The sequence below is a fragment of the Triturus cristatus genome, chromosome 2_2, assembly GCF_964204655.1.
Source record: "Triturus cristatus chromosome 2_2, aTriCri1.1, whole genome shotgun sequence".
Lineage (NCBI taxonomy): Eukaryota > Metazoa > Chordata > Amphibia > Caudata > Salamandridae > Triturus > Triturus cristatus.
This window is the reverse complement of record NC_140582.1, coordinates 714,984,028-715,002,958: the sequence shown is the minus strand read 5'-3', so window position 1 is coordinate 715,002,958 and position 18,931 is coordinate 714,984,028. Positions and strand designations below refer to the sequence as shown.

Here is an 18,931-nt window from a genome sequence, read left to right as displayed (position 1 = left end):
ATTATCATCAAGGTGTGTTGTACTGTTTGCCGCCTTCTACAGGGCTCTGCTGACATAGCGGAGACTTACCCACCGTCACTCATCATGACTCGTGACAAACCACAGAGCTACGCCGACTGCGAAATTTCAAGCTCCAATATGCACTGCTCTTTCCAGCCCGGCTGCGTGTCATTTATGAATCACGTACACTGTTCTTCGATACTCCTGAAGAGGTTTTTGCCTGAACAGATGAAAGACAGAAACTCAAACCACACACCCCGCCGCGCTTTGACTTGGATGCAAAAACAACAGTTGGACAGAATGCAGAATAATGTCATACACTCACCCCAGTACAGAGATGTGGGCCTAAATCCATAATTTTTTTGCTCACCATGCCATTCCAGTTTGAACCCAGGCATATGCAAATCAGTCTTGACCCTGTGCCTCATGGGAACAGTCCAGCCCGAACTGCCAAGCCAGGGCCTCCCTGGACTGGAAACAAGCATCCTAGGACCGGTTTCGTGGTTTCACCCCTCTTCAGCCAGGATAGCTTGATTCCAGTGGCATGGAGAGCACGGGACCCACGTCTGGGCATACCCGTCCCACTCGGGGTGACAAATGCAAAAACAGTTGATGGACAGAATGCAGAACAATGTCATACATTCACCCCAGTACAGAGATCTGGGCCTAAATCCATCGTTTTTTTGCTCACCATGCCATTCCAGTTTGAACCCAGCCATATGCAAATCAGTCTTGACCCTGTGCCTAATGGGAACAGTCTAGCCCTAAATGCCAAGCCAGGGCCTCCCTGGACTGGAAACAAGCATCCTAGGATCGGTTTTGGGGTTTTGACTGGGGGAGAATGTTTGCATTGTCAGCATTCCGTCCATCATTTGTTTGCTGTAACACTTTTCGCCCTAAGTGGGATGGGTATGCCCAGACGTGGGTCCCTTGCTCACTGTGCCACTGGATTGAAGCTAGCCTGGCTGAAGAAGGGTGACATACCCTGAAACTGGTCCCAGGATGCGTTTTTCCGGTCCAGGGAGGACCTGGCCTGGCAGATCGGTTTGGACTGTTCCCACAAGAGGCACTGGGTCAAGCCGTTTAAAATTAGCATTTACTGCAGGGGTTGTTGGGGTGAGGGAGGGGGGAGGGGGGAGGGATAGGGGTGGAATGAGACTTTCTTAGATATCAGGAGAACGATTAGGGGACCTGCAGCGCAGAGGGATGGGGATGGGACTTGAGTTATGAGCAGCCGCGGCCCGTGGAGGGAGTTCCGTGGGGCGGTAAAGCGGGGCGGGGGAGGGGAAGGTTGGTGGGTTCTAAAAACCGGAATATGGATAATTACAGGTAAGTAAACAATTAAATAAATAAAACGAATTTCGTAGCGCGCGCTGCATCGCAAAATGCAATCAATTTAGAGGAGAAAGCATCTAGACTGGGTAGCAGGATCCCAGTCAATCTAAGTCAAAAACAGTGAAACATCAGCAAAAAGTGGGGGGTAACTATAAGAAGCAAATCCTACTCTCCTACAGTATCTGAGGATATATTGTTTGTTTGGGGACTGTTCTATGGGGAAACATTGGTGTGGGGCTGTGCCTTGCGCCCCCGTTGGGGCACTGGTGCGACGCCCACCACGACAAATACTTCTGCGGATTTGAGGTATTGGGTGGGGTGGGGTGAGTGGGGTAGCGATTGGGGTTTTTGGATTATTTAATGTTTTCTGTCACTGCCATTAGGTCCCTCATCATATGTACTTCAGAGTTTGCCAATGTCACTCACTTTGTTAGTTTCCTTTATCTGTGCCACTGCCATCTATGCCACAGGAATTAGCGGGAGGCAGGAGTAGAGAGCTCAGAGTCCTTAGCTGGAACGTCGATGGTCTGCTCGACAAGATGAAACGTGGGGCCGTGCTGCGCCAAGCAAAGCGACACAAGACGGACGTCCTCTTCCTACAGGAGACCCACTTAGCGGGCACTAAGATGCCCTGCTTGGGACGATTTGGGTCTGCTTACACATATCATGCTGGTTTCACTAGAGGCTCTCAGGGAGTTGCAATCCTCATACATCGCAGTGTCCCTTTCGTCCATAGCCAAACATGGTCGGACCCACAGTGCAGGTTCCTCATGATATACGGGACACTCTATGGGGAAGCCATTGTTCTAGGTAGTGTATACGCCCCCCCCCCCCTTCTCTCGTGGTCCCTAGTCAAAAAATTGACGATGCTCTGGACTGACTTCCCATCAGTATTGACTCTAGTTGGGGGGGATTGGAATGATGTTATGCCCCCGTCACTAGATAGGTGGCATGCAGTGGTCCGATTTACTGAAACTTCGGACTCCAAATTATTGCCCCTAGGTCAGGGCTTGGGGTGGTTTGACTCGTGGAGGACTGTACACCCGACACATGTGCGTACACCTATTTTTCTGGAGCTCATGCATCCTTCTATCGCTTAGATAGTTTGACCGAGGCTAAGATCCTCCCCAGAGGGTTGTCTGACTATTCACCGGTGTCCATTCTCCTATCCTTGGACCCTAGGTGATCCCAATTCCGATGGCGTTTGTCGCCGTGGCTCCAGTGAGATACTAACTATAGAACACATATTTATCAATCGTTAGCGGACTATTTATTGTTTAACACAGACCCGGTGGAATCTCCAGTCACACTGTAGGAGGCGATGAAGCTCACTATCAGAGGAGCAGATATTGCCTTCTGTGCTGCACAACGCAGACAGTGATGAGACAAACTACTAAAAATCGAGGCCCAGTTGCATGACCTAGAGCGCGTTAGCAGGGACATGATGGCACAACCTGCGTGTAGGCAACTACTACATATACAACGGACATACGCCAGTGAACTTCTAAACAAAGCCCGACTCTATTGGCTTGCCACACGGAGCTGGATATACCATTGGGGAGACAAATCCAGTGCCCTATTGCATCGCCTGTGTCAGCAGATGTTGCGCCCTCAGACGCCCCAAGTATACGGGGTCCCAATGGGAGGCCTCCCATGGACCCGTCCGCCATTGCGGACAGCTTGCTTTGTATTTTGTGAATCTGTATGCCCCCCATGAGGTACTGCCTATTGACCTCATACAGAAATGTACTGATGACTTTCCTCCCTGGGCGTTGTCCGATACAGCGCGGGATGCGCTTGACGCCCCCCTGTCAGTGGATGAACTGCTGCTTGCACTACTAGATATGCGAGCCGGTAAGGCACCTGGCCCAAACGACTACCCTTGCGAGTTTTACCAGAAATATCACCCACAGCTCTTAAAGCCTTACCTTGCAGCACTGGAGGCTTCCTGGGAGAGTGGTGGTCTTCCGCCAGATTGGCAACAAGCGGAGATAGTCGTTTTCTTGAAGCCAGGTCGTCCATCGGAACACTATTCATCTTATCACCCGATCTCTTTGCTTAATGTGGAGGCTAAGCTTCTAGCTAAGGTTATTGCAACCCTCCTAGTCCCATATATTACAGAGCTGATCCACCCAGATCAGGTAGGATTTATGCCGAACCGTGCAACATGCCACAATATCAGACGTGCGCATAATGCTATCGCCGCGGTTAGTAAACTTGGTACCCCTGCCGCGCTCCTCTTGTCAGACATGAACAAGGCCTTTGATTCTCTCAGCTGGACGTATCTGTTCGCCTTGCTCGATCGTCTGAATATTGATCCCCGATTGCTGAGCCTTATACGCCTGCTCTACACTGACATAACTGCCTCCATCCGAGTGGCCGACTCGGTTTCCAGGAGTTTCCCCCATCGGGCAGAGGATGCGCCAGGGCTGCCCGCTCTCCCCTTATCTTTTTGCTCTTGCTATGGAGCCGCTTGCGGCTTGGATTCGTATAGACACGCAGCTGCGCGGTTTCAACTAGGCGCCGGCCTTATCCGACCGCATAGCCCTCTACGCGCATGATGTTTTATTTTTCCTCACAGACCTTCACCGGTCTGGTCCACGCCTTCTCCACATTATGCAGATCTTTGGAGAAACATCTGGCCTCTATATGAACCGAGGGAAGTTCTTTTTGTGGCTACTGCAGGGCGGGGATCGGGTAGGTGACTGGTCGCGAGAAGTGGTGGTGGTTCCAGACGGCGTTAAGTATCTGGGAGTAGATCTCTCATCGTCTCAGGCATTGGCATGGAGCAAAAACCTACCCCCATATGGACACAACTTAGCGACCAGACGCGGGTGTAGTCTCATCTACCCTTATCTCTCTTTGGTATGTCCGCTATTTTCAAAATGATCTCCCTGCCTCGTCTCCTATCAATTGCAGAATCACCCCTATCCGATAAAACCAATGTGGTTCTGCCAATTGAATGCTATTCTGGCCTGTTTTATCTGGGGGGGGGGGGCATCGCGAGTGGCCCTGAGAACCTGCTTCCAATCTACCTACTCCGGCGGCGTAGCCACTCCTGACGTTCAGGCATACTACATGGCCTCTCACCTACTCGTCCTCAATGACTGGTGGTAAGGCAGCCACGAGGATCTGGCCTATACTGTAGAATGCTGGCTGCTGGGAGACAATACTCTCCACATGGTTCTGTATTCAGTGGCACTGCTTTGGGAGCTACCACCCGCTACTGTCACGGTCTTCAAGATTTGGAAGTCGGCGCTCCGACAGATGGGTTGGTGGGGGAGACTCGCAATGGAAACCCCACTATGGAGCAATGGACAACTACCACAGCTGACGCAATTGTCCGGCTTTCGGGGCTGGGAGGCCATTGGGATAGATACGGTGGGGGCAGTTATGCGCGGATGTACTCTCTAGTCCTTTTTTGACCTACAAGCAGAATACAACATGCCCCGCACACAATTCTACTGCTATCTCCAGTTCCGGCACGCCTTTATCCCATACAGATCTCATCTGACCGAGATTCCTGAATTCAACCCCAGTGAGATCAAGGTTTTCATGGGTGATTTGGGGGACCATAAAATAACTAAAATATATTGCACACTTTTCAACAATACCCCTACTACCCGGCACAATAGGGAGAGACATGGCAGCAGGGCAAAGGACCACTAGAGGAAGATGATTGTGTTGAGGCTCTAGAATCCCCGCGCAGCGCAGCAATCGCGGCCCGTCTGCATCTTATTCAATTTAAATATCTACTCAGAGCTTATTTTACGAAAGACACAGGTTGTGGCGTGCTGGGCTCATCGCGTCCCCGCATTGCTCATGCTGTAAGTCCATGAAGGGTACCTTCCTGCATACTGTCTGGTCTTGTCCAACACTGTGGAGGGTACCTTCCTGCATACTGTCTGGTCTTGTCCAACACTGTCGAGATTCTGGAAGGGGGTGTTTACGTGCCTGTCTGAGGTGGGACATTGCATCCTCACCATGGTTAGCCATGCTACATATCAAGGAGGACATCGGGGGGAATAGATACAAGTGCCACCTCCTACACTGGCAAAACAAGATATCGTCCGGGTCTGGAAAGACGAGTCTCCGCCGTCGTTTGGGGTGTGGAAAAGAGGTCTGGACTTCTGTATGAGCCTGGAACTTCCGGTCTTTAAAGCAAGGGGATGCCCCCGTAAACACTACAAAATTTGGAAAAGGTGGGCTGACTACAGGGGATTATATCTGGAACCTCCTCCCATCTCTCACACTGACGAACAGTTGTTATGAGACTAGTCATTTGGCATTTGTGTGTTGCTCTTTTTCAATGCGACTGTGAGTGGCAAACGCTCTCCCTTTATTCCGGATTGTTATATTTCTTAACCAAAGGCAATGTGATCCAGTTGTTCTTCATTTTCTTTTCCTTTTCTTTGTTTACAATTTTCCTTGCATTTTCTTTTCTGTGCAATGAATCCTATATAATTGATGAAAATGTTGACTCTCATATGTGTCACCCTATTTATGTACCTTGGGTGCTCTCTAAGATCTTTGTATTGTGTTGGTTGTCAACAATAAAATATGTTGTGGAAAAAAAAATGACAAGTTGGGACACGGATAAGAAGCAGGCAAATTAGAGAATAGGAGGGCCCACAATATGTTTTGCAACCGGGCTCATTCTGAAAATCAGCTGGTTATGGGAGAGGAGGGGAAACAGTTACCCATAAAGCAAAAGAGGACAAAGAAAGTTTCAAAAAAATATGGGTTGCAGGAAAAAATTGAAGAACGGTGGTATTCTGGTCTCACACGTGCAAAAATGGAGGTGAACTGCTAATAAAATGCGCATTTCCCTACCAAAAGTAACTGCAGAGAATTCTGGTGTAAATCATGTATCACAGTTTTTGCTATTTTTATTGGTTGCCATTTGTGCATAGAACCATATAACGTTAAGATAGCTTCAACAGCAAACATGAACTGTAAAACTTTTGAAAAACCTAAGGATTCTGAGAAGTATTTTGGATTCCTTCGAATTCAATGTATGGACGTTCCTACCTGGAATGTTTTCAAGTAATTTTTGCTGTGCTTTATGTTTTGTTTCTTGATACTGCATTTCTGTTCTGGATGCTTTTGAGGGTGCTAATTTACCATTAGGCCAGAAAGCGTCACGAAACACATTAATGTAGTAAACAACCATCTGCTCACTGAAGATCCAATGAACGGTATCGCGTATTTGTCTGTGAAAAAAAAAACCAATATCTTGATTAGCCTGAGTCAAATAACCCTCAGCACGATTGGAGTTAGCACGGTCAACAGTACTGTGATATAATAACTATTCCAGTCAATTTTTTTTTTCTCAAAACAAATCTACATGCCTTCACGTCACACGTTTCCTTATCCCAATTATCTTAAAAAAAATATATATAAAATAGTATGCTTCTTCACTGTAAATCTAATCCCCTGCTAGGGCTTATTAAACTGTAAGATTCTTATTAGTTAATTAAGGGTGTCATTACCAGCTGGGCTGAAGTTACTGTGTGCATCTCCTCTGACCCGCCCATGTCATTCACTGTGCGATATGTGGTCCCATCATTCACACACAGACACACACACACACGTTCAGAGCTCCCTTTACGAGTGGTTCCAGGATGTGCACAAGTGAAGGGAAGATTTAATAAGGAGGAACACCGTAGTTGTGTGATGTGACACCTGCGGGATAGAGCGTGAGTGAACTGTGAGGGTACTGAGGTGCAGTATGGGTGCAAATGTGTGTAGTGGGGTGAACTGCAGTTCAGAGGGATTACATAAGGAGTGAGCACTCTGGGACACATTCTAAGGTGGAATGGGTGGCAGTGCCAGTTTTGAGGTTGTAGGGGGTTGTGCCAGGAGTACCAATGCTGCTGAAGAAGCTGGCCATGCCTTTCAAGTTTCTAAAGCCCTGTTCAAGAATGCTGAAATGCTTTCTTTGTATTCAGTGCAAGAGGATCACTTGTCTCACTTTTTCAGGTTATCTCCAAGAAGGGTTGTAATAATCTAATATTAGGAATAAAGTGTCACTTACTTGTTGATGGTTCTTCCAAACGTGATCTGCACCAATGCGATGAGAGTTTTCCTGACCCATTTAAACACTAGAAAATAAAGGTTAAACCTAACATGAGCAATTCCCCTCTTGGAAACCTGATTTTCCTTGAATTCATAACAAAAACCAATATCTCACTTCATTCTGTTGTATTTGCACAAAGATCCTGTTTTGGTCGGGGCAGGACAAGGCAACATGCAATCAATATTCCACTATCCAAAATAAAACAACAAAGATGACAGCGGGAGAAAGAAACATTCCAACTCCATGTTTTTTTCAGTAACAAAACCTAGAATCCATTCAAATATGCATAAACATAATAGCAGCTACTTCCATTTCCCCCCAAAGTTGACCTCTATTGGTGGCCCTTTTCTTGAATTTAAGCCCCCTGTGGAAAAAAATAAAACTAATAACTGTACTTACTGTGTTTACGCACTATATCTTTCTCTCAAATTGGGTTTACTCACTGCGGGCCAGATGTACGACCATTCCGAATTGCGACTCGCAATTTGCGCTCCATTGCGACTCGCAAATTGCAAGTTGCAATTTGGAATTTACAACAGTGTCAGAGACACTGATTCCAATTCCCAATGGGTTAGCAAAATGCGAGGCTCATGAATATTAATGAGCCACTCGCAATTTGCGACCCCACTGGGAATGTCTGGCCCTCCCAGGGATGGTGGCCTGCTGGGCTCAGCACACCTCTATGTCTGGGACTGCTCGTCAATAAAGCAGTGTTTTTTTTATTCGAAAGAGACAATTAGTTATGGATTCCTCACCTTAGAATTACCCCCAGGCGTCATACTAATCCGGAGTATATTTACTCAGCAGTATCCCTGCCCGTAGGTAGGTGGCGTCGGTCGACTCCGCGTTCGTTGTTGGCGTCGTGGTCGCCGGAATGACATCGCGGTATCTACTTCGACGCCGACCCTGCGCACTGACGTCAATTCTTTCTTTTTCCACGCCAGCCAGCGCAGATTCGGAGAGAGTGGTACCTCGAGTCACTTATTGATTCTTTTTATGACTTTTTGTCTCACTAGGCAGGACGATTTCCACGTCAGTAGCACTGAGACGCTACGCATGGTTGAGGTCCACTGGCTTTTCGGGTGATGTCCAAGCTACACTTTTGGGCATGCCTTTGGATGGCTGTCGTTTGTTTGCGACAAGGCAGACAACACGTTCAAGCGCTTTAGGGATTCTAGGGCTATGGCCAGATCCTTGGGCCTCCTTTCCACTTCCCGCCCAGCACAGTCTGCTTTTTGCCCCTTTCGAGGCTATGGAAGGGGTGCCCCACCACGTTCTGCCCAGAGCCACAGGCCTGCGCAGCCTCTGTGCGGCGGGGGACGTGGATCCCACCGTTGTGGGCCCGGGGGCCAGCGGGCGGGCCAGTCCACCAGCACCCCCACTGCAGGGGCATCCATGCCCTCCTAGTCTGACCTTTCATGGTCCGCCATTCTCTAGTCGGCGGCAGGATCCGCCATCACCTCCCCCACTGGCAAGATATATCGTCGGACAGGTGGGTTTTGCAGATAGTCCGAAGGGGCTACTCCCTCCCCTTCGAGACTTTTCCTCCATCCATGCCACCTCAATTCCATCGCATGTCGGAGGATCACTTGGCCCTTCTCCAACAGGAAGTTATGGTTCTCTTGGCCAAGGGAGCCATCAAGCGAGTTCCTGTCCCAGAAGTAGGTCGTGGCTGTTATTCCCACTACTTTCTGGTACCCAAGAAGTAAAAAGGGCCTGCGTCCTATCTTGGATCTCAGGAACGTCAATTGCTTCCTCTGGAAGGAGAAGTTAAAAATGTTGACACTGGCTCAGGTCCGGTCTGCCCTCGACCCTGGAGACTGGATGGTAGCGTTGGACTTGCAGGACGATTACTTTCACATCCCCGTCCTGCCGGCCCATCGGTGTTACCTACGGTTCATGGTAGGCCACAAGCACTTTCAATTTACCGTGCTCCTATTTGGACTTACCAGCACCCCTCGGTGTTCACAAAAGTGATGGCGGTGGTCGCAGCTCATCTGCGCAGATCAGGGGTTCCAGTCTCGACGACGGGCTGTTGAAGGCGGGCTCGCCCCAGGCTATCGTCTTACCCCTCCAGACTACGGCCGACCTCCTGCACTCGCTGGGGTTCACCATCAACGTGCCCAAGTCACACCTGATTCCCTCTCAAAAGCTCCTTTTCATCGGAGCAGTTCTGGACACAGCGCAGTTTCGGGCTTATCCTCCCGAGCAGCGAGTCCAAGATATTCAGGCTAGGATTCCGATCTTTCTGCCTCGATCCTGGATTTCGGTCAGAATGACCCTGTGGCTACTGGGCCTCATGACCTCCTGCATCCTGCTGATGGACTACGCCAGGTGGCATATGCGGGGTCTGCAGTGGGACCGGACGTTCCAGTGGGCACAGCATCAGGGGAATCATTCCGATTGCGTCAAGATCTCGGAGGGCACTGCACGACAATTGCAGTGGTGGCTAACAAACCAGGATTGGGTCAACGGCGGGTCCCTCTCCCTTCCCCAGCCAGAGTGCACAGTGGTTACAGATGCTTCACATCTGGGGTGGGACGGCCACCTGGGAGAGGCAGAGATCAGAGACCTCTGGTCTCCGCCGGAGTCTGGGCTCCACATCAACCTTCTGGAGCTTCGAGCGATCCGTCTTGCACTGAAGGCATTGGCGGTGGTGTTCACCGACACCACCACCGCCATGTGGTACTGCAACAAATAGGGCGGAGTGGGGTCGTGGGCCCTATGTCAGGAGGCGCTTTGTCTCTGAAAATGGCTGGAACATCAGGGCATGTCCCTGGTGGTTTAAGATCTGGCAGGTTCTCTGAACGCCAGGGCAGACAAACTCAGCTGCCGGTGCATGATGGATCACGAATGGCGTCTTCACTCGGAGGTGGTGCAAGGTCTCTTTCAGCAGTGGGGAGAGACTTGATTAGATCTATTCGCCACTGCAATGTCAGCAATTCTGCGCGTTGGAATTTCCGAGGCGACACTCCAATTCCTCTGTTCGCAGGGTGAGTGAGCTTCATGCTCTTTCTTCCAAATCTCTTTTCCTCGCTGTTCATCCAGGCAAAGTTGGCCTTCGCACTAGGCCTTCTTTCCTTCCCAAAGTGGTTACCTCTTGCCACATAGGATAGACCATCACTTTACCCATCTTCTGTCCGCCACCACATCCTTCTAAAGAGGAAGAGAGGCTAAAACAAGCGCTTTCATTCTATCTGGATCGCACAAAACAATTCCGGGTGGATGATCAGCCCTTTGTTGGCTATGTGGGCACCACGAAAGGTCGGGCTGCGCAAAAGCGGATCATCTCTCGATGGGTCGTTCTTTACATCAAAATCTGCTATTCCTTAGCAAAAAAATGAACCTCCACTGGGGTTGCGCGCCCATTCCACCAGGGCTAAGGCAGCCACTACTGCTTTGGGACGTGGAGTCCCCCTTCATGACATCTGCCCAGCAGCCACGTGGGCTTCACTGCACACGTTCACCAACCATTACTGCCAGAACAGCAATCGGAGAAACTGCTTCTTTGGCTGTTCAGTTCTTCAGGACTTTCTGGTGTGAACTTAGTTCGGAGACCCATCTCCGGGGTTGGTATTGCTGGGGTATCTATTCTAAGGTGAGGAATCCATAACTAATTGTCTCTGTCAGATGAAAAAGTTACTTACCTTCAGTAACGATATATCTGTAAGAGACATAGATTAGTTGTGGATTCCTTACCGCCCCACCCATCCTCCCTATTCTGCGAACTGACTTCTAGGGTAAGGGACTTCCCTTCAGGGCCCTAGTTTTGTGCACCAGTGGTCAGTGTCTTGCATGGCTCTGCGCTTCTGGCGTGGAATGTCGTGTAAAGAACTGACATCAGCACGCAGGGGTGGCGTCTAAGTAGATACCGTGACATGATTCCGGCGACCACAACGCCAATGATGAACGCAAACTCGACCGACGCCACCTACTGAGGCGCAGGGGTACTGCTGAAGAAAAATTCTCCGGATCCTGTCCGACGCCTGGGGGTAATGCTAAGGTGAGGAACCCGTAACTAATCTATGTCTCTTACAGATATATCGTTAATGAAGGTAAGTAACTTGTTCTTTAATGCAGCACGTTTTCCTTAAAAAAACGGGATGCATTTAAATAAAAAAGGAAACATTTTAGTTTCATTGGACCACTGCCTGCCCTTAAAAAAATATTTAAGAACCAGTCACAAAGGGGAAGGGGTCTCTATTGCGACTGCATTACCACCCTCTTGAAGAGGGTGGTAATTTACAAGTGTTTCAAGACTGCAATTGCGGTCGCAAAACATTGGTACATGGCTTGTGACTCGCTATTAGGAAGGGAACGGCCCTTCCTAATAGCAAGTCGCAAAACACTATTTTACGAATCGCAAATTTTTTGCAACTCACAAAATAGTGTTTGTACATGGCTCTATCAAAATTAGCATGCGCAAATGGATCGCAAACCTGTTTTGCGCATGCTAATTCTCGTCGTACATCTGGCCCCCTATCTTTCTCTCAAAGGGTGCCATAAATATGGGTGGGGTGGGGGGCTACAATTCTCGTGGTGGTAACTATGAGTTTCTAATGAATATATCACTTGTATCCTGTTCCACTGGCAGAGTGAAGTTAAAAACTACGTCCTTGTCCTTACAAAGACTACATTAAGTCACCAAAGTGTCCACTTCAAGGTTGTGCCTTCTCTTGAGGAAGGCGGTACAAAAGGGGGTCCCTTGCTCACTTTGCCACTGGATTCAAGCAAGCCTGGCTGAAGACGGCTAAAATGCCAGAAACCGGTCCTAGGAAGCTTGTTTCCGGTCCAGGAAAGGCATGGCTTGGCAGTTCGGGCTGGACTGTTCCCATGAGGCACAGGGTCAGACTGATTTGCATATGGCCATGTCTGAACTGTGGTGGCAGAGTGGGCTAAAGAACGGTGATGGATCAAACCCAGATCTGTTGACTGGGTGTGAGTGTTTGATTGGTTCTCATGCTCTGTCCATCACCACCCCCTTTTGTACCACTTTGTTCGCCATAAGTTGGCAGGGTATGCTCAGACGTGAGTCCCTTGCTCACTTTGCCACTGGATTCAAGCAAGCCTGGCTGAAGACGGCTGAAATGCCAGAAACCGGTCCTAGGAAGCTTGTTTCCGGTCCAGGGAAGGCATGGCTTGGCAGTTCGGGCTGGACTGTTCCCTTGAGGCACAGGGTCAGACTGATTTGCATATGGCCATGTCTGAACTGGGGTGGCAGAGTGGGCTAAAGAACGGTGATGGATCAAACCTAGATCTGTTGACTGGGTGTCAGTGTTTGATTGGTTCTCATGCTCCGTCCATCACCACCCCCTTTTGTACCGCTTTGTTCGCCATAAGTTGGCAGGGTATGCTCAGACGTGAGTCCCTTGCTCACTTTGCCACTGGATTCAAGCAAGCCTGGCTGAAGACGGCTGTAATGCCAGAAACCGGTCCTAGGAAGCTTGTTTCCGGTCCAGGGAAGGCATGGCTTGGCAGTTTGGGCTGGACTGTTCCCATGAGGCACAGGGTCAGACTGATTTGCATATGGCCATGTCTGAACTGGGGTGGCAGAGTGGGCTAAAGAACGGTGGCGGATCAAACCCAGATCTGTTGACTGGGTGTGAGTGTTTGATTGATTCTCATGCTCCGTCCATCACCACCCCCTTTTGTACCGCTTTGTTCGCCATAAGTTGGCAGGGCATGCTCAGACGTGAGTCCCTTGCTCACTTTGCCATTGGATTCAAGCAAGCCTGGCTGAAGACGGCTGAAATGCCAGAAACCGGTCCTAGGAAGCTTGTTTCCGGTCCAGGGAAGGCATGGCTTGGCAGTTCGGGCTGGACTGTTCCCATGAGGCACAGGGTCAGACTGATTTGCATATGGCCATGTCTGAACTGGGGTGGCAGAGTGGGCTAAAGAACGGTGATCGATCAAACCCAGATCTGTTAACTGGGTGTGAGTGTTTGATTGGTTCTCATGCTCCGTCCATCACCACCCCCTTTTGTACCGCTTCTCTTGAGGAAAGGCAAATGTTCTTGAAATACTGACCAGAAGCATCACGGGAACCAGAAACAGTCACTACTTTCCCAAGATCTAAAGGCTTAGTTCACCTGACAGATTGGCGAATTCTTTGTGCTGCAGAGGAAAACTAGTCACTGAAAGTGTACAATATAGTACGCATAGTAAGGGGGAACATTACCACACCTTCAGTTTCTTGTTCGGGAGTGCTGTGGGAAACCGCTCCAAATCCAGCAAGTTCCGTGGCAGTCTCCTCACCCAAGGAGGAGAGAGGATCTGAGGCTGACACTCAACAAAGTTATTTATTATGCATAATTGTAAGTCAACAATATAAGTCGTAGCAGCGGTGTCTGGCACAAAAAGTGTGGTAAGGAGGATGAAGCTCAACTAGATCCTCCATCCATGAAACAGACTACAAGCTTCTGATAACTACAAAAACATCAGACCATGTTTATGAAATCTCCAATTCAAAACCTACCGAGAACAAATATCCGATGCCATACTTCTATCACGTCTCTCCTATTTCCAAGGGACTGGCCCTATTTTGGTAAAATCTCCACTGCTTCTTAAACAAATGCTTCCTTCAAAACAAATCAACATCCTCCAGCAGCTGCTGCAAAGACTCACTGAGATATTTAGGAGCGTGCTGATCTTTACCACACACGTAATTAGCATAAAGTCCATCCCAGTCATCCACATTCCTATGGAAATGAATCCAGAGAGCTTGCACAGTTGAGTCCTGTTAGACCTGGGATCCCTGGTTGGCTGAGGTAGGTACCTTAGGCCAAATAGGGACCCGCGTTTCCACGTCAAGGAAAGGAAGGGCATCTTCTCAGATAGCCCCCACTCACCCTCTTGGTAGCTTGGCACGAGCAGCCAGGCTTATCTTTAAGGCAAATGTGTAAAGTATTTGCAACCACGCTCACAGCAACCCAATGAGGACACCACAAATGGACTCCACACCAGTTTTATAAAAACTGGTATAAATTTTATATAAAAAGATAAACGATAAGACCACATAATATAAATACAACATATGAGTATTTGTAATATTCCTCCTGGCTGGTTGTTAGGCCAGCCAGCCCTTGTAAGTTCTGGCGATATTAATGAGCACTTCTAAAGATTCCACTGTAGTCCTAATACAATGTTATGCAGTTTGTAATGCTAGAATCAGGCACTTTGCAATGGAAAAGTAATGAAATGCGTAATGCAACAATCAGGCACTGTGCAATGTAAAAATAAAGCAATGCGTACCCCAACAATCAGGCACTTTGCAATGTAAAAATAATGCAATGCGTAACGCAACAACCAGGTACTTCGTTATGCAGAAATAATGCAATGCGTAATACGCTAATCAGGTAGTTCATAATGCAGAAACAATGCAATGTGTCATACGACAATCAGGTACTCCGTTATGCAGAAATAAGGTAATGCGTAATACACTCCAGCACCGATCACGGTGTCTTAGGCGGTCTCTTCGCCAATCGTGCTGACTCGCAGTCAGCCTCTGTCAACAGTTGCCCCCAACACGGGTATGGTGTAACAAAAAGTGCAGCTCCGCACTCCGGCCCCGGTACTGCCGCTCCCTTGGCAAATACAGGCCGCCAACCGAGCTGAAGCAGAGGCTCGCACTGCCTGAATGAGAGAGAGGCCGAGAGCATCTCCCTCCGAGCCCGCACCCCGCCCCAGGCATCGACACACGTCACATGGGGGGTGCGGCCTCACTATCCTCTCTTCCTCCAGCGACTTGGGCCTCCAATGCAATCTTTGTGAATTCCAGGCAATGGGACTCGGGCCTTCCCTCGATGAGGTTGGCTCGAGGTCCCGCTCTGGCAACGGTGGGCTCGGGCCGGCGGCTCAGCTCCTCCGGGGCTGCCAGTCCGGGCTGCTACTGCAACGAAGATCTCAGGCTGCCGCAAGGAACACGCACACAGCGACGCTGAGACTCACTTGAGCTTCGGGTGCATGATCACCGTGCACTACTCACGAAGGTCTCTGGCTGCACGAATAACACGCATACAGCGTCGCGGAGACTCACTTTAACTCCTTGTGCACGGTAACAAGGCAATCCTCACGAAAGTCTCAGGCTGCACACAGCGCGCACACACACACAGCGTCGCTGAGACTCACTTGGACTCCGGGTGCACGTTAACAAGGCAATCCTCACGAAGGTCTCAGGCTGCACAAAGAACGCGCACACAGCGTCGCTCGCTGAGACTCACTTGAACTCCAGGTGTGCACGTTAACAAGGGAATCCTCACAGAGGTCTCAGGCTGCACAAAGCACACGCACACAGCGTCGCTGAGACTCACTTGTACTCCAGGTGCCCACGATCACAGAGCACTACTTACGAGGGTCTCAGGCTGCAAAAAGCACATGCACACAGCGTTGCTGAGACTCTCCTGGAAACGTTTGTGTTCCTGCGTTTCCGCAACAGGGAGCCAGCTCACCTCGGGGCCCTTGGGGATAAGTTACTTCAGGACAGAGCACAGCAAAGTCCTTTCAAGCAGGGGGACACAGCACACAGTAAAGTCCCTTTAGCCTTTCCTTGGTTAAAACAGCAAACTGCAGGCCAGCCCCAGAACACACAGCAAGGGTTAGTCCTTTCCTTTCCTTCAGTCTCTTCAGTTGTTTCGTCCTTGGCAAAGGTTCCTCTTGACCACGAAGTAGCTCCAGTCTTGTTGAATCTTGATCAAGCCATTCTCCAAAGTTCAGGGGCTTCCGCTCTCATAGTTATACCCCTCAATGGCTTTGAAGTCTTTGTTTTCAGGGGGGCACTGACCCCTGTTCAAACTAGTTCTGGGTGCCTCCCTGCCAGTGACACCGTCTTCCTTTGATTAGTGGGGGTCTGGATTCTGAATCACTCAGCAAGAGATGGGACCAACCTGTTACTGTCTCACCTCCTCCCCTGGGTCAAGACATTCCCCAGATCCTATCACTTTCAAATCCAGACAGTCAATCCACAACCAGGCAGAGACACAGAAATGTTAGAGCACAAAAACCCAGCCACTTCTAAAAGTGTGGCTTCTAAACACATAATGCAAAAACCACCCTCATAAAATGATGTTTTATTACATTGTGAGTTCAGGCACACTGAACTTCACCTCTCCATCTTAAGCCTTTGGGACGATAGGCTGAAAAACATATTACACAGCCTCCCCATTCTGTCCTACGGGCAAGATGGCCTTTCCACAGTGAAAAACGAAATGGAGGTTATTTCACTGTCAGGACATGGTACATACCTTAGTACATGTCCTATCTTTCACATGCAGTACACCCTGCCCCGGGGGTACCTTGGACCTACCATAGGAGTGTCTGATGTGCATTGAAAGGGAAGGGTAAGGTCTGGCAAGTGGGTGTTGTCAGAACAAAATGGCAGTTTAACAAAATGCGCGCAGGCACTGCAATGGCACACTCAGGTTCCCCTTTATAAGGCTACTGGTGTGGGTGGCACAATTAGTGCTGCAGACCCACTAGTAGCATGTGCATTACCAGCCCTGGCACACATAGTGCACTTTACTATGGACTTCACACTAGTAAGGCAAACATACCAATCATGGACAACCAATTACCATTATACTTTATACAGGGAGCTTTTGCACTTTGACACTGATCAACAGTGGCAAAGTGCCCAAATCATCTAAGTCAGTCAGAAATAGAGGAGGTAGAGGCAAAAATTCAGGGGTAATCACGCCAAGAAATACCAGGCCTACCAACTCATAAAAGAGCGGAACAAGGCAGAGGTGCCTGAAATGTTTCACACTCATTTGCCTAGGTGATGCAGCCCGTAGCAAGCCTGATAAACATATGCACCCATTTTAATGGAGCCCAATGGTCTTAGGAGCAGAGAATAGCTAATAGATGCAGAAGAAAGCTTTTTATGTCTAGCCTTTTAGATAGCATCAGCTGTCTCGACCTACCTTTGTTTTTCCTAAATAATTCATACAGAATACACAGAGAGGCTTGTTGGCCATAAGGTGCATCCATTGGTCTGTTAAACTGTCATTCATTCATATTTCACTTCTGCCCAACCAGTATAAAACATGGGTGTATGAACGTGCCCCTTTTGACATGGTTACCCACCACTTTTTGACAGTATCGGACTCAACTTTGACTGAATGTGTGCTGGGTGACTGCTAACCAGGACCCTAACACCATTGTTCTTGCCCTAAAACGGTACCTTGAAGGTACCTCCTGAAAATCTACAGTCTACTAGCATGTTGACTGACTGCTCTCAACCAGTCGGCCATCATAGACAGGATTCTGACCTCCTGAGGTGAGAGTATTTGCCCTCAGAGGCCAGGAACAAAGCCTGCTCTGGGTGGAGATGTTCCAACCTCCACGCAGGATGTGCATTCCAGGGTGGGTAGTTTCAAAGGCCCTACCGCCTTTGTTATGCAACCCAGGACTTTCCAGATAGTGGAGATGCCCACCCCCTTTCCCTGCTCCCACTTTTGGCAACAAAACAGGAGGGAAAATTAGTAAGATTAGGAGTTGTGCACTCATTCAGCCAGCACCACCCCTAAGGCGGAGCCAGCTGATGTGGACCCCACTTTTTAGATTCCTCCATCTTGTTTTGGAAGGAATTAGCATTCTAGTGTCAGGGTATAGACACCTTAAAGGTAGGCAGACCATTGGCTACTACCTGTCACTCCCCTTAGCGCCCCTAAAGGGAGTATTTAGGTGGCATCCCTGATCCCCAAAACTCAGAAGCAGAAGAGCTAAGAACATTTTGGCGCGAAACTCTGCCTGCTCACAACTCTCTCAACAATTGTGACTGTGTGACTCGTCCTGCAAGCTGGAGAACTACCAAAGCCTTGGTTAGCCTGCCAGCACTTTGAAAATCGCCTACAGTCTCCTTTGGAGCAGAGGAGCTACTGCCCTGCAGTCCGCAGGCACTAACAAGCAGAGTCCGTCCACTACCTTGCAGCTCCCCGGCCCGACCGAAGCCAAAGACGACCAGGAGAAGGTACTTGTGTTCTGGAAGGTCAGATCTGTCTCCCCACCGAGTCTGAAGACACCAGGACCAACCGGAGCCGGGCAGCACCAAACCCCCAGGGTACCGGACACCCTGCACAAAATACCAACAGTGAGAGTCCAGTCCGGATTCCCACAGCTCCAGGACCAAGCCGCCATTGAGGGACATCAGCAATCCTGAACCACTCTGAGTGTCCCAGGTGCCTTGATTTTGCCCCTACCAGCTGTTTGTCCCTTTCTGCGAGGAGCATCTTTGCGCACGCAGCCCATCCGACCTAACCACTCTGCACGGAGTCACCCAGCTCGGGTCCCAAAGAACCAGTTGTGCCCTCTTGCTCCAAGACTCCTTGCGACCTAGGTCCCCATTTGGGAGCTCTCTGACTTGTCCCCAAGCCCCCCTGTGCAGACTATTTCCAGGTGGCCCCACTTCCCCGTAGCGCACCCAGCTACAACCTCACCAGCACCCTGCTAACAGTGAAACCCGAGCAGTTCCAGAAGAACTGCTGCTAGTACTTTGGACTTTGGCCCACTGCAACTCCGAAC

At 49.4% G+C, this 18,931-nt stretch overlaps 1 protein-coding gene across 1 annotated transcript in view; it reads right to left on the bottom strand.

Moving 5' to 3' along the window:
* SNX25 (sorting nexin 25) overlaps positions 1-18,931 on the bottom strand; it is an 880,463-nt gene that overhangs the window by 36,187 nt on the left and 825,345 nt on the right. The window contains exons 16-17 of the mRNA XM_085641936.1: positions 7,373-7,439; positions 6,367-6,548 (exon numbers count right to left, since the gene is read on the bottom strand). Of these exons, the coding sequence (XP_085498062.1) occupies positions 6,367-6,548; positions 7,373-7,439 (249 nt within the window). The remainder of the gene's footprint in view (positions 1-6,366; positions 6,549-7,372; positions 7,440-18,931) is intronic.